General features: G+C 37.3%; 1 protein-coding gene across 1 annotated transcript in view; it reads left to right on the forward strand.

Annotated features, from left to right (window-relative positions):
• The window catches only part of KDM4C (lysine (K)-specific demethylase 4C), a 252,049-nt gene that overhangs the window by 138,523 nt on the left and 91,142 nt on the right, over nt 1-22,384 (forward strand). Inside the window, 3 exon segments of the mRNA XM_010000645.1 lie at nt 1,900-2,081; nt 2,929-3,145; nt 4,121-4,197. Coding sequence (XP_009998947.1) covers nt 1,900-2,081; nt 2,929-3,145; nt 4,121-4,197 — 476 coding nt within the window.

The raw sequence follows: 22,384 nt of genomic DNA on the forward strand, positions 1-22,384 counted from the left end.
GCTGAACATTGACTTGATGACAGTTTATTTGCAATTTATTTTTTGTCCTTCTACCTGGCTTAATTGCAAGTGTTTATTGAATTAATACTTGTTCTCTTTGGACAAAACTATAAGAAATTGAATAAAATTCAAATGCAGGCTGTATAAATGTATACATTTGGCATGCTTGCAGACAGAAAAAAATCATCTGTATTTTATTCAACACTGAAAAAAATGCTATCAACTTTACATGCTTTTGTATCAATGTGTGACACTTTATCAGAGGGTGACCTAAGCCTTCACTTTTTTGTAAAGTCAATGGAGACAGTAATGAGCTGAAGGAATATGATGATTCAGCTTAGTGTACTTCATTAAACATTACTCTGTTGTTGAAATTTTTACTTCTGAAATAATTTTTCTTAAATATGTAATTAGAAAAGAACTGTATGTTACAGACCTTTTTTTCCTATCTGAAAGTTCTATTCAATAACTTTCCGCATTTTCCTTCCCACAGTCACATACTTTTAATTATTCTAGTTGACACGTACATGCCTTTTCATTGATCATGAAAGATTTAATAGGCACTGTCCATTTGAATCAACAGAACTGCAGACCTCCTTATTAATCAGAATGGTGTATAAAGACCCAATTCAGAAAAATATACTTAACATGTCCTGTCTACAGTGATTCTTTCCTTCCCAGAATAAAAAAACACTTCCCTTCTTATTATCTGTATATTTCACAGCTGGCAAAGTCACTAGGTTGATTGTAAGATACCTTCAGGTTTGCAATCAGCTCAAACACATAATTAGGCTGAAATCCTGGTGTTAACAACTGGATCATGAATAATTATGCTGTGGATTTCACTGGGGTAAGGGTTTTACACCCAGTCTCTTTTTCAGAGCTTTCCCTTTTCTGTATTTTTTAGATTACTGTTATTGAATTAGCTATTTCTCTTTGAGTTTCAGTCAGAATTTATTCCCCAACTTCACTAGAGGTTTTTAATTTTGTAAAGTCACCTTTATGGAGTCCTAGACAGAAATGGGGCTAATAAGTAAACCAAACTTTTACAACGTCCAGAACAGAGAACTGATCCTACCAAATAATTTTTCCCATAGTGTAGTCCTTTCTGCACGTCCAACTGCGTCTGATCGTTCCCCGTTACTCCCTGGCCATAATATCTATCTGGTTTTGCCTTTGAAAAGTTTGTGTAAAGAGTCAGTTTGTATAAAGAGTTCAGGGCAGAGTGCATGGAGGGATAGGGGGTAGAGGTTGGAGGAATTAAGGAGTGGACTAGTGAGATGTCATGTTGTAGGTATGAATACAGATTGTAAACACTAGAGCTAGAGGCATACTTTCTTATGCGCTGTGTGGCGCAGTCAGCTCATGACGCATGTGTGAAAAAACTTTTTTGTGGTCTTGTCCTGATGAACAATTCTGTTAGACTTCTGCAGTTACATGGACTTGTTGGAGCTAGCCAGGGGAGGGCCACAACAGAAAGCTGGAGTACCTCTCCTATAAAGACAGGCTGAGAGAGTTGGGGTTGTTTGGTCTGGAGAAGAGAAGGCTCATGGGGAGACTTTATAGCAGCCCCCTAGCACCTGAAAATGGCCTACAAGTAAGCTGGTGAGGGACTTTTTACAGCGATGTGTAGCAACAGGACAAAGGGGAATGGTTTTAAGCTGAAACAAAGTAGATTCAGATTAGATATTTGGAAGAATTTTTTTCCTGTGAGGATGGTGAGACACTGGACGAAGTAACTAGGGAAGTTGTGGATGCCCCATCCCTTGAAGTGTTTAAGATTGTATTCACACAGCATTGCTTTATCTTAATTGTTGGCATGCTTAGCAAAATTGTTGTTTGTCTTCATTCCAGGATTGCAGTGTAACCAAGTGTTGTTGTTTGTTTTTTTTCTTTAAGAGCTGCCTGAGACTACCCTAATTGAAGAGGAAGTTCAAGAGACGGAGACATGGGCCAGGCCTCTGGTCTACCTTTGGCAGACTAGAGTACCCAGTTTCAATGCTGAAAAAGAATATAATGCAGCTTGTGCAAAAAAGGAACCACACTGTGCCATTTGCACTCTTCTTATGCCTTACTACAAGGTAAGCAAGAGCCTAACAGCACAGTCTTTGTGTGAAGCATGAAATAGCTGCCACTTATTTCCAGTAAATTAGAATAGGATAAGCTTATGCATTTGATTTGTATGAGAAGTAAATAAACTCACAATTGTTTAAATTAAAGCTGCGTTCACTTGTGTCTATCCTTGGTTACAGACAATGTATGCCTTCTGCTAGGGTGTATGTGTGATTGGTGTCAGTGTGTGCTTGCCCTTGGAAGTTACACTTTTGGAGGTGGTGAATCCACATAGGTTTGTGTGTTTTCACTATTGTCTTATATGTCCGTCTTCAAATGCTTTTTATCAGAACCTCTTCTATGTCTTCTTTCCACAATGTTGAAGAAGTAAGTGTTTTCACAGTACTTGGGCCTTCTTGGGAACAATAGTCCTATGAAAACCGTCTAGTGCAGAGCACTGTTTGATACTGGCTTCTGGAATTCCTGTGTCAAATGCCAGCTAAAAATGCTGTCATAAAACTATGGTATTAATTTTGAAACTGTTAAACTTGAAACTCCTCAGCATGGGAACTAGGAAGAAAATTCATATTTCACTGGACCCAAAGGGCTCAAAGGGAGGCAGAGTACCACTGAACACAGCTACAGTAACACTAGTTTGCAGGCTGTATGCAATGCTAGATTTCACACTTACTTGAATGATCGGGGAACTATAGAATGACCGTGATAGACACATAGAAGCAGCTCATTTTCTTGCAAAGCTCTTACATTTTTAATGCAATAACTGGGAGGGGAGAATTCATTTCATCATTGTCAAAAGGAAGAATAAGACAGACTCTCCTTTCTTTTACTTAAATATAAATTTTGTTTATTTTCTAGCCAGACAATCATGATGAAGAAAGTCCTACTTTTGGGGAAGCAAACTCAGCAGAAACATTGATGGATGAAAATGAAAAGACTAAACCTCTTATTCCAGAAATGTGTTTTATTTATAGTGAAGAAAACACTGAAAACTATCCATCAAATGCCTTTATCGAAGAAGATGGGACAAGTCTTCTAATTTCCTGTACAAAGTGTTGTGTACGGGTTCATGCAAGTAAATAAACTAATTGTTTAGTTTGCAAAAAGTGATCTCAAATTTTGTTTTTTTGGTAAATAATAACTAAGATTTTAGTCTGTCTTTAAAAGTACTTGAAGAACATTTCCATATGTAATGCTTCAATCACAGAATTTTTTTTAAAACTATGTTTTCTTTTACTTGTTAATGACTGTTGTGAAAACAGTGAAGAGTTAACTTTTCTGTAAACTTTCAATAATCAGAAACTTCTGATTCTGGTTTCTATTCTGAGCTGTTTAATTCCTCTTTTACTTCTCATATCTTCAAACATTGTATGATGTTAGTATGTCCTTATTAGTAGTCAAGGTGAAATCATGCTGAATTTGAGGATTGTGAATATTGCTATTGGCTTTAAGTATGCAATAATTCCCTTCACCTTGCATTCCTTTTTATTTCAAAAGTGACTGCTGAATGCATGGATTTTTCTGCAGTATCATCTACAGACACTAGGAATTGAATAGTTAACTGTAAGACGTCCATGTGAAATTCTTACATGGAAGTGCAGTATAATTGTATAGAATAAATGTCAGTACATTAATTGAAAGTGTTCATTTTTTAATGCAGGAGAATTGATGATAATGTTATTGCACTGATACAAAATAAGGAATTCCCTGGGGGTTGATTTTTTGGGGATTTAGGGATTTTGTTTTTTATTGTTTTGATTTTGGTTTGATTTGGTGAATTTTTGGTTTGTGTTTGGGTTGCTGGATTTTTGGTTTGTTTTTTTGTTTGTTCTTTTTGTTTGTTTGTTGGTTGGGGTTTTTTTGGTTTTTTTTTTTAAGCTGTGTCTAATGTATTTATTTCATTGAGTATGGAATTAACAGTAAGCCTAGACTGCAAAAGTCTTCTTGGTCACAACAGATGTGTTTTACTAGTGTTTATATGGAGTTGAAATGTATGGCATGGTGGATGGAAAGGCAGGATATATTAACCAGTGCAGCTCTTTTATTCTAGGTTGCTATGGTGTTCCTTCTCATGAAATCCATAGTGAATGGTTGTGTTCTCGATGCAGAAAAGAAGCCTGGACTGCTGTAAGTTTCATGCATTGCTTTCTTCTCTAACACATAAGAGATTAAGGGGGAGGTGGAGGAGGTGAGCCAGAGGCATGATTGCATGTGGAATGTAGTCTGAGTTTTTTGTCTGAACAGACACTTCCTGGAGAAAATACAATTAGATTCCACTGTAAAATGTAATAGGATATTAATAGACAGAGTACTCAAGAAAATGACTGGCTAACAGAATATCATTGTGTCTAAGAATGGTTCAAGGAAACTGAAATTTTAAATGCATATAGGAGAGAGAAAAAATGGTATTTCCTCTAAATATTTTAGGCACTTTGGTGTGTATGTGTGGGCAGCTGGAGAACAGAGAAATGGAAAGAAAATAATAAATAACAGTCAAGAATGAAATTGTTCTTTATTACATGTAAGGTTCACTGTGCTGTATTAACAGAAAAACATTTCAATTGTGAAGTTCCTAAATACCTATTATTTTATTTTTTAAAAAGTATAAAATAGTTTTATACAGCAAGGAATTAATAGACAAGCACCTAGTAATTAATAGAATCCATAAACATATACTCATTTTCAAGAAGCAGTTTAAAATTTTACATTCCACCAATTTATCAGTTGCCCTGCTAAGTCATCTAGTATTTGTTTTTCTTATCAGTTTAAGGAAATGTGATGATAAATTTTAATGGCAATGTAGCTTTTCTTCATTCCGTTGTTGAATTAAAAGCAGATATTTTAGGTGTCTTACAAATATAAATTCTTAAATGACATAGTAAAATTTTTAGACATGTTGAAAAAGGAATGAGAATTCAAACTTCAGGAAAATGCAGTGTTGCTTTATCAAACATCACGTCTTGCAGTTATGAATGTCACCCGTAAGAAATCTGCAGTTGTAGCATTAGCAAACTGAAAGTAACATTAAATATAAACAATTTGATTTTTCTTTTGTGACTGTCAACATTTTAAGGTTCTTCTGTGAGTGCTAAGAGGAAATGAAATGAAATGAAATTGAATTTAATTGAATTGGAACTGGTATTTATAATCCAGATATTGCATAATATGAGGAAAACAAAAGGAAATATGTGACTTAGAACTACTCATAACAAAAATATGGCCTAGCTCGAATGTTCAGTCCCCTGTTCCCTCAGTGAGTAGCTATTAAAATATTCATTGAATTTATTTCTACTTCTGTAGTGTGTTCTCATTTTAGTAGGAAAGGTATTCTTACTAGTTAAAATCCAATTTTCATCTTTTATTGGTAACTAGAAAACCTTGTTATTGGTTCCTTGCCAGATATTTATGAGTTTTGGATGTCCTTAAATACTTTTTTGACTATGGTTCTAGAATCAGGGAGAGTTTGGGGGGAAGAGCATAAATCTGTTCTAGCAAGTGAGATATTGCCATTAACTTAGGAGCTAATCATCAGTTAAATAGAGTTAGAAAGTCCCATTGCTCTAATAAAAACCTTTTGTTAATTTATTTTCAGGAGAGCTATATTCTAAGGAGAACATTCTTATTCATAAAATACTGTGTGTGGCAGCAATAGGACTGAATCAGATGCTTTTGTTGAAAGCACTAGAAGTTTAGAACATTGCCTTGGAATCTGATGTTAATGGCAATATAACAGTAACATATTTGAGGGAAAATTTGGAGAGAGTCTTTGTCTTTTGATGATAGTTTTTTTTTTTAACTGAAAAACAGTTAAAAAAAAATCAGGTGTTATAATTTGTTAATGCTGCACTGTAGAAACGGTTCTAAAATTTTTCTAGGGTTTTAAGTTTATTTTACAAGTCTTCTTGAACTGAAGAAGAGGACATTCAGGTAATACAACAGTAGGTGAAAGAGAAGTTCTGCAATATATGACTGGCTTGACTCATGTTCACTATGGGCCAATAAGGGGGGAACTGTGTAATAGAAAAAGGAAATTGTTGGGGAGAACACTAAAGCTTGACTTGACTGAGATTCTTCTTTGACAAACTTTTAGGGAAAAAAGTTGCATCCAAGGCCAGGATTAATTTGAGAAGAATTATGCACTTTTTACTAAATAGATTTAGTTTTGTTCTGTTATGATGCATTAAGTACCTGATAAAATGGAAGAGTTGTTTTTTTAGGGGAAGTCCTTTTTGACCAAAAATACGAGGAGATGAGATGAAGTAGTTGAAGAGATACCAAAACATAAAGCAAAGAACTGAATGCAAATCTTTTGTGAAGAGGTTTTAGTATTGGATTTTTGTAAAAGCACTCTCTGTGAACTAGAGAGTAGACTCAATACTGATTACTGGAATTTTATGTGTTAGGCAACAAGAAGTTGGTACGAGTGAAATGGAGCTCCATTTTCACTGTGCAAAGGCTAGATAGATAGTATGTGCTGCCCATTTTGTCAATTTGTATAAGCTTTGGCTATTATGTGTTTAATGGAATTGTGGTATTTTTATTGAATACTATAGCCCTAAGTAGTTAGTGCTGACAACTTTGTCTTTCTATAGCTCTAATTTGGTGACCTGAGCAAAATGAACTTAGGCTCCAGGAGAGATCTTCATTTGGTTATGTTTGTGGAACAAAATTCACATTCTGAATGACCTAAGTTGTCATTTTGTTGGGAAGTGTTAATGAAATGTTGATGATCGAATAGACCTCATTAGTATTAAATTTACTTACAACCTGTCCTGTATAGTCTGCTATCATGTAGTTTTTGTTATTAGATGTCTTTCACGTGTCAATGAGAGCTGTTCATTGTGAGCTGGAAAATGTGGAAGTGACAGATAGTAGGCATCTGTTGCACAGTTAAATAGCAAAAATCCAACAGTTTTCACAGACGTGACTAATGTTCTGCTAGTTACTCATACTTGAATGATAACACATTCACTTTTTCCTTTTTATTACTAGAGTCTTTCAAAACTTTTGAAGTGCTGAAGCAATCTCAGAACTATTAAAGATTATCTCTGAGAGTTTGCAGAGCTTAGGTGAGGTGCAGCAGTCTGGAAAACTTAATAGTGCTTTTTATAAAGGCAGGAAATGGATGACCCAAAGAATTATGTGCCAGTCAACCTATCTTGGATTCCAGAAGAAATACGGAACAAAAGATGAATCTATCAATTTCTAAACACCTAGACAATAACAGAGTACAAAGAGATATGTATTTAAGAACAACTAATTTTTTTTCCTGTGACATCTCATGCGAATAAAGAATAAGCAAAATGCCTTGTGCATCCTTTCACAGGCTTTTGATAGTGTTTTGAATGCAAGGAACAGAAGAGGTATGATGTAAATCAATAGCTGCCAAACATGCAGAAATACGGCTTTGCTTTCAACCCTCAATATCTCAAGCCTCCAGAGCCATCACTCTTACTGGGCTGTTGTAATCACTAAGAGAGTGATAATGTTACGTGCATCATTTACTAATTACTTTTCATATCCTTATGGAACATACATGGAAATCTAGATTGGTCTGCTTCTAGTTGTTTAAGGTGCTTGAACAGGAGATAGGAGAGTACATTGCATGTGAACCTACCATGGCATTAAAATTATAGGATATACAAGGTTTTTTTCAAAACTGTCGTGTGTGTTTTGGATATTATTTTGTTCACTTCTTTCAATGAAGTGAAAGAATTAATAAGAAGCATTCCTGATGCATTTTCTGTAAGGGCCTTGGGCATTTTGTGTGCTGAAGTTTACTAATTTGGGTTAAGATTACTCTCTTGGATGGATCACATTACTGTTTTGGATTGGATCCTACTGTTTTGTTGGACAATAGTAACATTACTATATTGAAGGAATGATGTAAGATATTCTAAAGGGAATTCAACAGAGATGGGTACAATAATTAGAGAGGAGTTAGTTATGGGCAGAGAAGGTAAGAGTGTCTACCTAAGCAGTAGCTCCTGCTGCCAACTGTAGTAGTGACCACTCTGGTCCCAAACTTAACATAAATCAACAGATTAACTAAATCACAGAATCATGGATATTAGGGGCTGGAAGAGACCTTTGTATGTCGTCTAGTCCCACCCTCCTGCTAAAGCAGGTTCATCTAGATCATATTACACATGTAATGTTCATGTCCAGGTGGCTTTTGAGTATATCCAAAGAAGGAGACCCACAACTTCTCCGGGCAGCCTGTGCCCGTGCTCTGTAATCTGCAGAGTGAAAAAGTTTTTCCTCATGTTCAGATGAGGCACCACTGAAAAGCATCTGTCTCCATCTTCTTGATACCTGCCCTTTTGATATTTGTAAGGTTTGATAAGATCCCCTCTCAGTCTTCTCCAGGCTTTATTATTCCCAAGTGGTCAGTCCCTTTGTCCACATTCTGTAAACTTCTTTCTCACATTTGAGTTTGTCCAGAAACTCCTTGGCTAACCATGCAGGTCTCCTGCCTCATTTGCTTGATTTCTTATTCATCGGGATGCACCATTCTTGAGCTTGGAGTAACTGGTGTTTGAATATTAGCTCTCTTGGATGCCCCTACCTTCTAGAGCCCTAATCTATGGGATTCCTCCAAGCAGATATTTGAAGAGACTGGAGCTCTCCTGAAGACCAGGGTTGCAATCCTACTTACTGCCCTGCTTCTTCCATGCAGGATCCTGAATTCCACCATCTCATGGTCACTGCAGCTGAAGCTGCTACTAGCCTTCACATCCCTAACTAGTTCTTCTTTGTTAGTACAAGATCCAGGAGCACATCTCTCCTTCCTGGCTCTGCCACCATCTGTGGCAAAAAGTTATCATCAATGCTCCACAGGAAACTCTTGGACAATGAATGCCTAGCTTTGTTGCTTTTCTAGCAAATATTAAGGTCTTTGAAGTCCCCCATGAGAACCAGGTCCTGTGGTCTTGAGGCTACTTTCAGCTCTCTGTAGATGGCCTGTAATAAACACCCACAGCAGTGCCACCCATATTAGCCGGCCCCTTAATTCTAACCTATAAGTTCTTGACTCGTTTTCTTCATCCAGCCCTGGGCAGAGCTCAATACATTCCATTTGGTTTCTCACATAAAGAGCATCCACCACCTCGACTTGTTGGCCTGTCTTTCCTAAGAAGTATGTAGCATTCATTACAGCATTTGCTTTACTCAAGCTACCCCACCATGTCTCTGTAACTGCAATGAGATCCTGGCCCTGTGACTGCCACGGATCTCTAGTTCCTCCTGTTTATTCCCCATGTTGCATGTGCTGATGGTCTTCAGGCATTGCAGAGAGATAATTGAGCATGCAGGTTTCCCTGGAGGGGGGAAAAAGGATCCACCATGGGCATACACACCCTGGAGGTGGTTGGCCTTCTGGTTCTCATCTTGAGAGGCAGCTAAGGAAGATTTATAACTGCTGTGGTTGGCCTGGCATATTCTCAGTTGGGTGTGATGGCACGAGCATTGCCATTTTGGACCCCACCCCCTGAGTTCTTAAGTTTATAGCTGGCTTTACCACCTTAGGCAGCCTGCTGTGAAACATTTCCTTGCCTCTTCTAGACAGGTGGATTCCATCCTTCCCTAATGGGTTATAGTCACCAAGGAGTGTCGTTGTCATGAAAGCCAAAACCCTCAACACGGTGGCACCAGCCACATAGCCAGAAGTTGATAAGCAATGTATATCTATTTCTGGCTGCCACCTTTTCTTTGTAAAATGGAGGAAAAGATAACCTGGGCACCAGTATTTTTCACTTGCACCCCTAGGGCTTTTTAGTCTTCCTTGATTCTGCTCAGCTTCTGGCTTGTGATGTCGTTCATGCCCATATGAAACAATAACAGTGGATAGTAGTCTGTGCTCTTGAAAAGTTGTGGCACACTCTTGGCAATGTCTTGGCTCTTAGCACCCAGAAAGCAGCATGCTTCTTGTGACATTGGCAGATGGACTCCTCAGTGCCCTTTAAAAGAGGATCAACCACTAGGAGCGCTCATCGTTTCTTTTTACCATATCTACTGTGTGCTGCTGGTACAGGTTCTCCTTGCAGACCTTGCTTACAGGTGTTTACATCTGTTAAAACTTTTTACTCATTTTTGGTTGTGATGCTGGAGGGTGGAGACTGAAGTGGAGTCCTACTTTTGCAGGACACCAAGATCTGAGGTGCCTCTTTCTCAGTGGTGTTCACCACAGGAAGAAGGTAGTGAAACCCCCTATCTATCACCGTCTTGGCTCCTCTAATACTGGGAAGCCTTTTAACTCTTTCTTGCAACTTTGCCACCTGATGTAACAGATAACCAGCTGTGTGTACCTCATGCAAGTACTTACTTTTCACCGGGACAAGTATTGGGGAACTCACTGCAGCCCACCACCTGTACTGAAGTCTCCTATCTCACAAGTTCCATTTGGGTGAGTGCATTGGAAATCTTAGGAACTTTCTCTGTAGGAACAATGGTTTTAGCTCTTGAGGTGAGTGCCCACTATTTTGGCAGAGACCTAGAACACTTCCCTGGGCTGTGGACCTACAAGCAGGTTGCAGGACCCTCCCTGTTCCCTTCCCACTCCAACTGCCACACCAGACCTTGTCTGCCCACCCTGTGGGAAGTGCTCCTGGCTGCTGTATAGCTCTTCTGCAGTTGCTGCTGGCAGTGCCCAGGCCATACCAGTCCTTGTCATGAGAGCTGCTAGCTCCTGGCAGGTCTCTCACTCTTCCTCAGGTTTCCCTGGCCCCAGGAAACTTCCCTGGCTGCCTCAGTCTAGCTCTCAGCTACAGAGTGTACAGAATTGCTATTCTCTCATTTTAGGGACAAGATGACTTGTAGCAGCTTTAAGCTGCATCAGCTTAAATCAGTTTACATTAATTCCAGGAAGTTTTGCAAATATCTATTTCCAAAAATAGTGAACTAGGGGAATAGCACATATATGGATTTTGTAGAATCTACTCCTTTGTGATTTTTAAAAACATTAGACACACATTTGTCAGTAACAGCTGAAGAAAGCTTGATCATGTCTTGAGGCAGCAGAATAAAATAGACACTGAGATTTCTTTTTTCTGTGGTTCTGTTTGGCCTGTTTGAATAGTATTACTCATTGCAAAACAATGTGACTGTAGGTCTCTTTTTGAGAAAAAAAAAAAAATCTGTTTGATGTACAACTTAAATTGATTAGTGTATTTTAGCTTGTATGGAACTTCATGGCTGTCATCAGCATGAATTACTGGTAGTTATTTGGGTCCTGTTTGTCATTTTAGGATCATGTTTCTGTCTTCTCAGAGTTTGGACAATAGCTTTCAATTATCAGCTTTCACTTCAAAATAGTACTTCTATCTAATCCTGGCATTATACTTAAGATAAATGTGGTTCTCTTTTAACCAATCTTGTATATGTCTATTCAAAAAGACAACTTAATTGAGTGTACTTCTGCCCAGGATACTACTTTTCCTTTTAAAAATCTGCAATTCATTAGTCATGCAAACTGACTGAAAATTTATGCTACCTTTGAAGTATATGCGTATATGTCTTCTATGAGTCAGTTTTAAAATTTGTATTTTTTATATATTTTGTTAAACATGATATTTTAATTGTATTTCGAACTGCTGTGGAGTACTGTAAGTCTTTCTGGAGACGGAGACGTAATTAAGAAAGCTACTTATTTGCACAGCCTGTTTTTTACTGAATTGAGTGTATTTTGTGTTTCAGTTAGCACAGTTCAAACTTTAATTTCCTACATGAAACAAATTTTTAAAATGGTATTAATCTAAATTCTTGTTGAGGATAAGTATTCCTAAAAACTACAGCTGTTGCAGAAGTGAAACTGAGATGTGAAGCTGTGGGAGTGATATATCCAAATGCCTTCAAAGATGTCTTCTTATATCAGAAGAGTGCACAAAATAAGATTTAATTATCAGAAAATACCTATTTCCTGAAACACCAACTTCCTGAATGTCTGAAATTGTTTTCCTTCCTCTTCACATTGATTCCCAGAAGGAGATTTATCTGAGGAATTCGACTGAGGAATCCTCTTATGGGTAATTCTTTAACTCCTGAAGGAAAAATTGATTGAAAAAAAGGAGAAAGAGAAGGTTTGTGCCGTGGAAAATAGAATGGAAGATGTAAAACACTGGTACAAAGTTTAGAATTCATTGCCCAGGAGGCAAAGTTCCTTCTCATTGCTCTGCTTATTCAATTAAGTATTTTTTTGCAGTTCTTATAAATGATACTTCCTGGCAATTATGTTAACTTTATTGAAAATTTGGTCTCTGCTAAGTTTTTGAGTATGAGTATGATTTTGGAAAGCACTGAAGGATGAGAACTGTATTAATAGCTAAATGGAACTGTATTATATGTGAATCCCAACTATGAACATCATTAAAATATGGAAATATAAAAATACGTAAGAGAACTTATTTACAGAGCCAGACATCTTTTTAATGGAGATTAAATTTTGTGTTATTAGTTGAAACTGCTTTTGAGATTCAGAAGTATACTGTTTTCTAGCAGTTGCAGCATCTCCAAGTAGCTGAAGTAGTATACCTTACAATATTTTATGTAAAATTTTCATTTTCCAGGATGCGGTTGGGTACATCTTTGTGTTCTGCTAGGCGCTATGTCCTGTTTGATAATGATTATTGACAAAAAATGAAGAGTGGTACTGACTTTGTCTATGCTATAGGACAGAAAATAGCCATAAATCAATTCCCCAAAACAATTAGAAAACCAAATAATATTAAATAAATCATCTGCATGGCTCCTAAAAGTGTAACTGTATTCATACAAAGTGCCTTGATTGCGAAAAAACGCCTCATTAATCTGAAACGCTTCAGCTAAAAGAAGCTAGTGAAGTCAGGAAGAATAATGACTGGCATTATAGAGAATGCAATGTACTATACAGTGTGCAAGAATGTGGTCACCCAGTAGCTATAGTACATAAATATAAGTACCTTTGTTATTTAGAGGACAAAAGGGTTTGGGATAGGAAAGAGAAGAGCAACTAAGGAAATGGGTAAATGCACTTCAGTGCCCTAGTTCACAGTAAGATGGCTGTTAATCATGCTACAGGGGAAGCTGTGTGACTGCACACATTATTCTAACCCTCCATAGCACTACAGAAGTAGTACCTAAAATGGTCAGTTGGCACTGATTTTTGAGAACAGATCCAATGTTCAATAGAGTGTTTTGCAGCATAGCAGAATACTTTTTCTGTAGATGAACTCTTTCTTGTTTTATGTTTTACTACTGATATTCAAACTTTAGGTTTTTTATTTCATTTTCTGTTTAGAGTACTCCATTGCATCAGTGGAAGGATATATATATATTTTTATTTTTTTTCCCCAAAGCATCAAAAAAATGGCACATAAGAGCTTTCCACATCCCAGCTCAGAAACTTCTCTGTTTCACCCTACTGAAAATAGTTGTGTTGAACAATATTTTTTTTAGTTTTCCCCTTCTCACTGATACAGTATGCATTTAAATTATAAATTCCTGTTTTCAGAGCCTGGTAAACTGCCAAGATTAAATCACTATGTGCGAATTGGTATACAGTGTCTTAATTTTCAGATGGAATTTGCTACCAGACTTTAAAAGCATTTGGATGCTTTCCCAAACCTCTGCAGAAAGGTGACTAACTAGGAGAATTACTTACAGATGCTGATGGTAAACATATGTTGACTTGGATATAGGGTGCATGATATTTCTTTCTCGTTTTGGTATAAGTCTAGTAACAGGATATGCATGGCTTGTAAAAATCAGTATTTGATGCAACATATTTTAACATGTTTGTAAATACTGAGTTTCCATGGTGCTGTCACAGAAACTGAAAGACTATTAAACCTGGAAAACATTTTATGCTGTAATCTACGTGCCATAATGGTCAGTCCTAATGTCCATTTTGATCTTGGATTCCCTTCATTGCAACTCACCAAGTTAACCTTTGACACTCCTATCCATGTGAAAAGGCTTGATAGCTTTGGGCATCTCCATGTGTGTGGGTGTTCTCATTTTACCAAGGAAGAGGTTGTTCATTCCCTGCAGGGTGAAGCAGGATTTCTGTCAGATGCAGCTCAGAAGCCCTGATTAGAGCTGGAATTGAACCAGGGAACCATCACCAACCTCATCCAATCTAAAACTGTCCTCAAAGAATGTATTTGATCTCCAGGAGTACTGCTGAAAACTCACTGAGGAGAAAATAAATGTCGATATAGCCAGTAAGAGGATATCATGCCCTGCCCAGCAGGTGCTAGGCTGCTTTCTTGAACATACAAATTTTCACCTAAAGCTGTTCAGATTTAAATCTAATATTTACTGTCACTTTCAATGCTTACCATCATTTAATTTTAGTTTGTGTGTTTGCTAAGCATTTAGCTTTAGTGTTATCCTCTGGCAGTGATTTTCATCATCTCATATTTTGCAGGAAGAATGATTAAGTTTGTATTTTGTACCTAATTTCAGTACTTTTTCTTTAAAACAGCTAATCTTAGTCACTTTTACTTCTCTTCAAAGGGGAAGTTGTCTGTAATCTTTCTTGTTTGGATGCTTGGGAACAGTTGCTTTTCCTGTTGTATATATTTTCTAAAACTGAGTGACCAGCAACCACTGTTGCAGAAAGTATTGCATATTTAGCAATGTAGCAGTCTCCATTTTATACTTTATCTGTCTTTTTTGCTTCAGATACCCACATTCTTGAATGAAAGGATGCACAAACGCCCTGCTAAGTGTGGGAGTTATCTTTACTGTAGTTACGTGTAATGAGTATTTTGATTATTACATTCTCATCTCTGCCAGTTCGCCATTCCTTCTCTGGCTGCAGAATTCTCTCCCTACTCCCATTGCCCATCTGACCTTTCTCTTTTCCTTGTTCTTTTCCACGTCTTCTTATCCCAGCCAATACTCTCCTGCTTTTTGCATTCTTGCAGATGACTGTTCGCAATAGTTCTATGTCATGGACAGCACAGAAAAAGACTGCTTGCCCTGTATACTGTTGCCTCAGCCTAGCATGACCTGGGAGCTGCAATTGTAAGGAAGTTTTTGGCCATCCCTGAATCAAGGGCAGGGTATTAGGCTACTAATGTGGATATTCAGTAGCTGATGATGCGTAAACTTTAAATTCCCAAGGGTAGATATCTTGAACAGATTTGAATGCATCTGAAAAAGTATTTGTCCATAGCAGAAGTGCAGCCACCTTCAATTTTGAAGAACCTATTTTAAACTTGCAGCCAAAGATGTGTGTGCATACTAAATAAATATTAACCCGTAGTGGATTTCTCTTTTTTCATTTCTGTTTCACTCAGCCTCCTCAATCACCATGAACTTCAAGTATCTACAAAATGCTAAAAGAATTGATAATAGTTTATTATTTTGGACAGAGTAAGATTTTCTGTAACATTTTCTAAAAAAAAAAAAAAAAAAAAAAGTTTTCTCAAAGTTCCCATTGTTAATAAAAATTGTGGCATTGTTAAGGCAGATGATGGTGGAAGTTTTGCAGCATTTATATACAACTGAAGAGTGTGAATTAAAGTGGTAGCACCTAGCAACTCTGTTAAGAAGTCATGCTCCCAGACAGGCAAGTGGATCCTTTTAGTAGACAACTGTCAATTTTTCTGTAATTTATTATTTTTTGAAACACCTTGCCTTTAAAATAACGAAATTTGTCTCTGAAAAGCCAATTTTAAGGTAATAGCTCTAAGGGGGTAGAGTACTTGTCTCTGTATTGAAATTAAATAATCTCAAAAGCTATTCTCTGTTAAAATTATTTATCTGGTGTGGAAAGATTAGAAGATTCATTAATGGACCATTTCTGAAAATGTCGTTTTCAGAGGTGTTAAGATAAACAACAGCTCTTTTCTCTGCTCAGGATAAATGTGAACACAAACATAAATAAACTGGGGAAATGAAATAGCTGCGAAGTCAGCAATGCCATATCCAAATGCACATCTGTGGTAATACTGTTAGGAAGTGTGATTTGGGCATTACAAAGCAAATTCAGAGAGAAGTTGAAAGACGTAATGGTATCTATTTTCAGTTCAAAGATTCCTCTCTAAAAAGCCCTCCAGAGTAGCTTGAAGAAGACACATGATGTTTATCAGCCTTAGCCATAAAATCTGTATCTGTTTGACTTAGCTGTGGCAGAGTTCAAAATTAGATGTTTGATTTAATTAGTTACGGTTTTCTATGAACCAGCTACTTTCAAATGAAACAAAAAAGTCAGCATTATTGTGACACAGTTTTGTAGCATTTTACTCTTAAAACTGAAAACATCTATTCTCACCTCTTTTTGGAAATATTTGGAAAAAAACCTTGTCCTAACAATTTTTCTAAGATTTTTGAGTAGTTTTATATGCTAGTCAGAATCAACAGACAGAAGGAAAAGAGCTGATTAAAAGAAAGTATAAGTGTTGTCAATTGGACAGTGTCCTGCTTAGTGCTGCAGACTTTATCAACAATGGTTCAAACCGCTAGCAAAATATATACCCTCTTGAAGTGATTAATTCTGGTATCACTGCTAACTAAAGCTGTGATTAAAAAGTTAACACAATCCTAATAAAGTACTAATATTCCAACACTGATATAATGAAGTTTAGTGAATGCATTCAGTTTGTTTTTCAGAATCTCAAACCTTATGAACACATGAAAATGAAATAGAATGTATATTACTTATGATGTATATTGTAGTGTATCCTTAGTAGTGCCAAGTAACCGGGATTTCCTAATATCTAGGAATATTTTCTAAAACATTTCAAAAGGTATTTATTGAAGCTTTAAAGTGACAGGTTAGATAGAATAGCAAGATCTGCCATAATGAATTCAACCAAAGTCTATTGTAGCCTGTTATCCTTTCTCTAGTACAACCAGAAATTAATACCTGGGGAGGAATGTAAGTTCTGGGCAAGGATTCCCTAATGCTCTCTCTTTCTCCTACACTATGCAAATAAGAAACTGCCTTAGCAAAAGGCTGTATCTTTGTATTTACTAAGTAAAAGGTAACCTTTGTTAGATTTCTCTTTCATTACCTTAGCCAGCTGCTTCTTCCAGTGGTGTAAAATCTTATCAACCACAGCTGGCAAACAGTCATATAGTCTGTGAAGATCATTGTTGTTTGTTTCTTTTCAATCTGCTGCTTTCTTTTTTCCTTTGATAGCAACCACCTAGTTATTTTATTGGAGTACTTAGTCAAGCACTTTTCCAGGTCTTTCATGGCATCTCTTAAACACCATACTCTAACCTCTTTACTGGCCTGACCAACTACAGCCCTGTGCAAAAGCTGTTGCAGCTGATGTTAGCTGAATACAAGATGTGTTTTGTTGATTTTTTTTGTTTGATTTTGCTTTGGGTTATTTTTTTGGAGGGAGCACTGTTGTGGTTTTGTTTTGTTTTGTGTTTTTTTATGAGGCCTGTGACATTATGTTAACAAAAAATAGAACAAGACCTTCATGAATTATTGAGATATTCTGGAAAGTAGGATATAATTAAACAGGGAGAAGTGCTAGATGCTGAAACTAGAATACAGACAGAGGAATAAGGAGCAATGGTACCAGCCACTGCTGTGCAAGAGGTCCTAAGGGTTACAGTGCATGAGCTTAGCAAGTCACTGTGGGTAAAAAGGTGAACACTACCTCAAAACATCTTTCTAGATGTGGGATATGAGTTGTATCAACTAAACATCTTTTGCCTGATATCACTGAGCATTTGCTCTCATTTCATTTCAGATGGGAAAATACAGGCCTAGGACAGTAGGTGAAAAAGTTGCAGTTGCTTAACTTGCTAAGGGGCTGTAGATGGAGATGTGGAGGAACAATCTGTTTTTCATGTTTATGATGCTTAAAGTAAGAAGAAAAAGGCTTAAGCAACAGGAAGGAATCTTCAGGTTAGCTGTTACAAAAAATTTTCTAATGCCAGGGGATGCCAAAGAGCTAGAAGAGATTGTTAGGTTTACTATGGAGATTACATTTTATAAGGAAGTTTTTGAAAATATGTAATACAAAATTAGTTAGGAATAACATACATTCCAATTTTCTTTGTCTTCATCTACCAATATAAGTTTCATTTAACTGGCTAAATATAATTCTTTGGAGATGCCATTGTAGTTTACAGTGTTTTAAAGGAAAGGAGAAACAACAGTTTAACAACGAAGGGGATGATATGGATTATGTTCCTAGTTGTCTGTAAGAATGTTAGATGACTTAATATACATCACTCTGCTATGGCTTGGCTGAACTCCGTTGACTTGCTGTGTCAGAGAGTATCCTGTCTCATACAGAATGATATTGCTCATGAACTAAGTATGCAAATATTGAATTGTAACAATGCTTTTTATAAGCTCTACTGTCAATATGATTTTGAATTTTGGCAGGGTAAAAAATACTACAAGAAAAACAAATGCATTAATTTTAAAATGTAAATGAGTGTGATCAGTCTTCGGTTTTGTATAGGATTTATCCGTACAACAACTATTAATATGCAGCTATGCCTGAGTAGTGGCATATTATTCCGAGAAAAGGTGATCTATCTTTTGGATGAATTTAGCAAAGAAAGCATGGTTAATCCACATGGACATCAGGCTTTTGCACTGGTTGAAACAGAGAAATGAAAAATAAACTAGATTAGGAATTCTGGTTGCAAAATTCAGTTTCATTGTAAGGAAGGGGAATTGGCTAGTCCAGAAGGTGTGGATATCGTCTGTAGTGTTTTGAAGAAAAAAAAAAAAAAAAAGCAGCATTGTCTCCACTAAAAAGCTAAAAGAAAAAAATAATGTTAGTGTATTAAAGGTTGTAATTTATATGGAGGTGTCTTACTTTATACAGATACTGGAAGAGGGGATTTTCTTTTGTAATTCTAGAATGTTATGGCGATTTTTTAAGCAGATGAGCAATTTAAAATGGTCTAAGATTTAATTTAGATAAGTGTAAAATAATATGCTTAAGAAATTGTTATCTAATGGAAATACAAATGACAAAATTACTTGTTGAAAGGATTAGCAAAGTAATAGTGAATCAGAGATCAGATATGTTCTGAGTGTTGCTCTTTAATGAATCCTGATTTTTATACACAGGCTGAAAACAGACTGTTGCCAGTATAATGGTATTAGGAATATTAGTCTTGCTAGATATTAGGTCACCTGTGTTTTCATTTCTTTCAGGGTGTTGAGACTGGAGGTAAAGTAATATCCATGTCACATGGATATCAAGAATTATATTACAATGCTGGCATCATTTACAAAATTGATTTAATGGATCTTAAGCCTGTGTCCTTCCCATCCAGTTTTCCTGTGACCAGTGGTCCAATTTCCTTTTTCCCATGAGCCTAAGTTCTTACAGCCTGTATCCAGCAGACAGTGAACAATTATTACCCACCACCATTGTCTACTCAGCAAAGATTGTATTGGCGGTTTTTGAGATGGGATCAAATTTGGTTCCTATATGTCCTTCATAGGGGAAATTTTTTTCTTGCCGGTAATGTAGATGTTTACAAACACTTTCTCTTTTCTCCAAGCTGCCTTTCCACCATCACAAGCACACTTTTTCATTTTTCTCTTTTTAAATTTTTTTTTTTCTTTTTTTTTTAACCTAGTATTAATGCTCTGCAATAACTAAGTGGTTAAGAGACAGTAAACATTCAGAAGTTTGTTAGCAGCATCTTCTTATATAAAGTCTCTTCCTGGGATATTTTAGCTTAATTTATTTGTGGAACTTCTTTAGGTCTTCGCTCTCTCTAGTAGCATTAATAAGTTACACAGCAGATGATCAGATTAAAGTGTTGGGGTTTTTTTTAAATAAAAAAATTATTAGAAGCAGGAAAAGTTAATCATTAATAAAGAAATTAATTTCACAGTAAGCTGGCATAAGAACATCAGACTCATAAAAAAGCTCAAACACACTGGTGTTTTGCAAATCAGAAATGCAGTTAAAGGATTGCTATGGCATATAGAAAGAAAGTGCTTCAATTAAAAAAAAACCAAAAACAAACAAGAAAAGAAGAAGAAGGATCCACAGGTCGCACAGGTGGAGGATCCATTAAACTTTTAAAGTGAAGAATGAGGCTTTCCATCCCCACAGCCTGCCGCCCAGCCCACCCCAGAGACTGATACTGAGTCAGACTTCTGGGCTCTTCTTCAGTCAGCAGATGATATTCTACCTCTACGCTGTAAACTTCATGCTCCTGCATAACTGTGAGTGAGTTTCAGATTAGATCATTGTTGTGGTGTAGGCCCAACATGACAACAAAAGAACAGCCCCATGGCCACTCACTCACCTCCACTTCCCATTTCCACACACACACTCTGGGATGAGGAGGACAAAGCTCATGGGTTGAGACAAAGGACAAGGAGGGTTCTTCACCGATTAAGGTCACTGGCAAACCAGACTCAACTTGTGGAAAAAAGAATAATTTAATTTCACACTAATAAACACACACAGGACAAAGACAACACACAGAGCAGGGCTTGCATATGTTACCCCACCCCTCCCTTCTTCCCGGGCCCAAATCCCTTTGTTCCTGGATTCTCTCCCTCCTTCCACCCAGCAGCACAGGGGGACAGGGGATGGGGTTTAGAGTCAGTTCACAGGCTGGTGGTTTCTGCTGCTCCTTCCTCCTCAAGAAGAAGGATTCCTCACAGTCCTTCCCTGCTTCCCCATGGGGTCCCTCCCATGGCAGAGAGTCCTCCAGGAACCTCTCCTTCATGAGTCCTTCCCACGAGGTCCAGAGCTGCTCCAGCCTGGGCTTCCCACAGAGTCAGGGGCTGCTTCAGGAACAGCCACCTCCCCTGGCACCGGGGTCTTCCACAGCTTCACAGTCAGAGCCCACTGGCAGCAAATCCACTGGCCACAACATCCAAGTCCACTAGCCAAGTTCACCCTGCTGGTACCTTCAGGGAATGTTCCACCACGTTCCTCCACAAGTGCAGGGGCACAACTGCCATCTCACCATGGGTTGCAGGGAAAATTCTGCTTCAGCACCTTCTTCCCTTTCTTCCTCACTGACAATTGGCACGGCTCTCCTTCCGCAGCACAGATCTCCCTTCAAGTGCTTCTCTGCCCAGGTGTTAAAGGAGTTCTATCATGACTTCTTGGCTGGGTTTGGAGCAGGGAGAGCTTCTCAGCTTCTTACCAAAAAACCTACCAAACCAAAACCAGAACAATAATCAGAAACTCCTGAACTGTTCCTCTTTTAGGAGATCATGGCTTTTGCTTCTTTTTCCATCTTGAGTATTATTTTCCATATTGCTTGGCTCATTTCTTCTATTACTCTTGTGGTCATGGAAATTTCTGCCCATCTATTTTTACCAATTTTTATTGTGCACCTCCAAGTGTCATATGTAAAACTGACTGGGCCCCTTATATTGTTAAGAATCTTATAATGATGCTGGCCAAGCTCTGTTGATAAGCAACAGTGATAGCAGAAAACATGACCTATGCACTGAAAATGTCAGAATCAGTCAAAGGAGGAGCTGAAGAAATAGATCTTTCCTCTGCTGATTTTTAAGCAAGATTCTGGACAAAAAAAATGAAAAGGGATACATGCTGTAGGAGTATTCTGTGGTTCTACAAAGGTGGTCCCTGTTGGGTTTAAAGATCTGGAGATTGTTTTGTGCTGTAATGCTCACCTGTTAGTGCTTGGCTTCAAGAACTGAATGCCAGTGCAAACTTCCCATGACTGTTGTGGTACTTCACTGGAAACAGTGCACTGTTCCCATTTTTGTGGTATTATTTCAGAATATTACCAGCATGATGAATTTATGTGTATAAAGCCTTAACAACCGGCAAATCTCTACCTCACACCTATGTAGTTTAGTAAATTTTCAAACTGTGATTTTTTTGAAACCAAAGTGTACTCAGGATAAGAAAGATTGTGATGGTCCTTCACATAGCTTGAGAGTATACTTGTGTGGATGGCAGCACCTTGTTTTCCTGATGAAATGCAAAGGGCAACAGAGAGAAAGAGAATGTGAAGATTATTTCCATCACTTTAATGCTGCTTAAGGGAATTCAGTACAAATAGCCTGGCAAGAAATATATCCAAAGGTTAGGATATCATAAGAATCTACAAATACTTGGAAGATAATTACATATAGGAGAGAAAGGAATGATTATGTAGAGTGGTTGAACAGCAATTGCAAAGGATAATGATTTCAAACTAAAATAAGAGGTGGTACATTATATGGAATTTAGCATGTAAATTTAGAGTGTCATAAAGTTTGTTGCTGTGATCTCTCTTTGACAGAGAAGTGAAAGACTAAAGAGTAATTCAGGTTCCTGCTTTTTTTTGCTGTACTTTCAGTAGTGCAGGCGTTTGGAGGAGAAAGGGAAGACATAACCTTCCATCCCTCTTT

Source organism: Chaetura pelagica, unplaced genomic scaffold, assembly GCF_000747805.2.
Source record: "Chaetura pelagica isolate M959 unplaced genomic scaffold, ChaPel_1.0 scaffold596, whole genome shotgun sequence".
NCBI classification, from domain to species: Eukaryota; Metazoa; Chordata; class Aves; order Apodiformes; family Apodidae; genus Chaetura; species Chaetura pelagica.